Consider the following 1,802-nt stretch of genomic DNA (forward strand, 5'->3'; position numbering starts at 1 on the left):
TAGAAGGCAATAGAGGCCTTTGAAAGGTTCTAAAAGGTCAGGAGACCATGGTGGTATTAGAAATCGGAAGAGGAAAAAAATTAACCCTGTATAGTGTGTGTATACATACTTTTTGTTGTTTTAACTGGTGCTCAATTGAACAGAAGGACCCCCTCCCCCATGTTAAGTAACACTCTACCACAGAGCAATACCCTCAGCCCTAGCTAATGTATTTTGGAAGCAAAATCAGGACTTGAGAATTGGTTAGGAAATCGAGAATATACATGGCTATTGAATTCGAATCTAACAGTCGCTTAAGGGCAAGTTATTAAATGGCTAGTATATTGAGAGAAACTTGGGGCAGCCGTTAAGTATTCACGGATGCAATGATTAAAATCATAGTACAACCAATGAAATTCACAGTCCCATCACTTATAGACCCACACTATGTGAGTGAAAAAAGCCAAGGGCAAACCCTAATCTTGGAAAAACAAACTATATGTTTGTGTGTAGACTGACACGATACACAATTACGGTGGGAGTGCCATGGGGGGGGGAACAGAACGCACTTCTCTTTTTACTTCAAGGCGTGTGCACTGTTTGACACTGTTTGGAGAGCAGTTTGGAATGTCCCTGGTTTCAGACTTGGGTCTTTGCTAGGATTACCGAGCCCCTGGGCGAAGGTGACCAGGAACCGCGCTGGATGTAACTCTTTCAGACTCCCGCGCCTTTCCTGCTGACCACGTGTCTGGCCCGCGGAGCGCCGCCTCCGCCCCGCCCTACGGCGCCGAGCCCCGGGCAAGCGGCTCCCTAGCCGCCTCGGCGCCGGCGCCGCCCACATCGCGCATGCTCTTTCCTGCAGCAAGGGCGCCAGCTCCCATTCATCCAGCGAGCCTGGTCGCAGCCCCCTCCTCAAGACCCGTCCCCGAGCGGCGTGCGTCGCGCCTGTGTTTGCGTCATCACGCTACGCCATTGCTCGAGCCTGGAAAGATGGCGGCAGCCGTTCTTAGTGGGCCCTCCGCGGGCTCCCCGGCTGGGGCTCCTGGCGGGACTGGGGGTCTCTCTACGGTGGGGTCGGGCCCGCGTCTCCGTCTGCTGCTGTTGGAGAGCGTCTCTGGGTTGTTACAGCCGCGAACGGGGTCCCCCGTTGCCCCTGTGCATCCCCCAATCCAATGGGCCCCATATTTGCCTGGGCTCATGTGCTTGTTGCGGCTGCATGGGACAGTGGGTGGGGCTCAGGTAAGTCCGTTGCTCGCGCGGCCACCGTGGGAAGGCTGGCGAGGCAGCCCGGACTGTGGTCACGCCTTCTTGAAGCTGCAGCTGTGAGCTTGAGGCGAGGGGAGCCGAGGGGAGAGAGTACTCACTCTTCGGGACGAGATTCATGGATTTGATTATCTGCCGTTCCTCCAGGGAGAAATTAGGCCCTGTTGCTGTTAGGTCATTGATAGGCACAAAGGAATGAGAGTACCTCCCATGCCAGGTCACTTACGTAGTTGAATGTTTTTCAGCATTTTTCTTTCGGCGAAACTTTTTCGGTGGTGTTTTCCCTGGGGCAGTTGTACACAAATATTTATTTATTAGCTCTTAGCCAAGGACCTAATCCCTTACTAGGGGCTTCAGTTGCAGCCATGTTGGCGGTGAGCAAAATGCTGTAACACAAAATTGAATCTGGGGCGGTGGTGGCGCACGCCTTTAATCCCAGCACTCGGGAGGCAGAGGCAGGCGGATCTCTGTGAGTTCGAGGCCAGCCTGGTCTACAAGAGCTAGTTCCAGGACAGGCTCCAAAACCACAGAGAAACCCTGTCTCAAAAAACCAAAAAAAA

General features: G+C 53.4%; 1 protein-coding gene across 1 annotated transcript in view; it reads left to right on the plus strand.

Moving 5' to 3' along the window:
* Positions 1-786: 786 nt before the first annotated feature.
* The window catches only part of Pelp1 (proline, glutamate and leucine rich protein 1), an 18,647-nt gene continuing 17,631 nt past the window's right edge, over positions 787-1,802 (plus strand). The window contains exon 1 of the mRNA XM_050162683.1: positions 787-1,218. Within this exon, the coding sequence (XP_050018640.1) occupies positions 826-1,218 (393 nt within the window). The 5' untranslated portion in view covers positions 787-825. The remainder of the gene's footprint in view (positions 1,219-1,802) is intronic.

The sequence above is a fragment of the Alexandromys fortis genome, unplaced genomic scaffold, assembly GCF_014885135.2.
Source record: "Alexandromys fortis isolate MF-2015 unplaced genomic scaffold, M_Fortis_MF-2015_v1.1 scaffold_84, whole genome shotgun sequence".
Taxonomy (NCBI): Eukaryota; Metazoa; Chordata; class Mammalia; order Rodentia; family Cricetidae; genus Alexandromys; species Alexandromys fortis.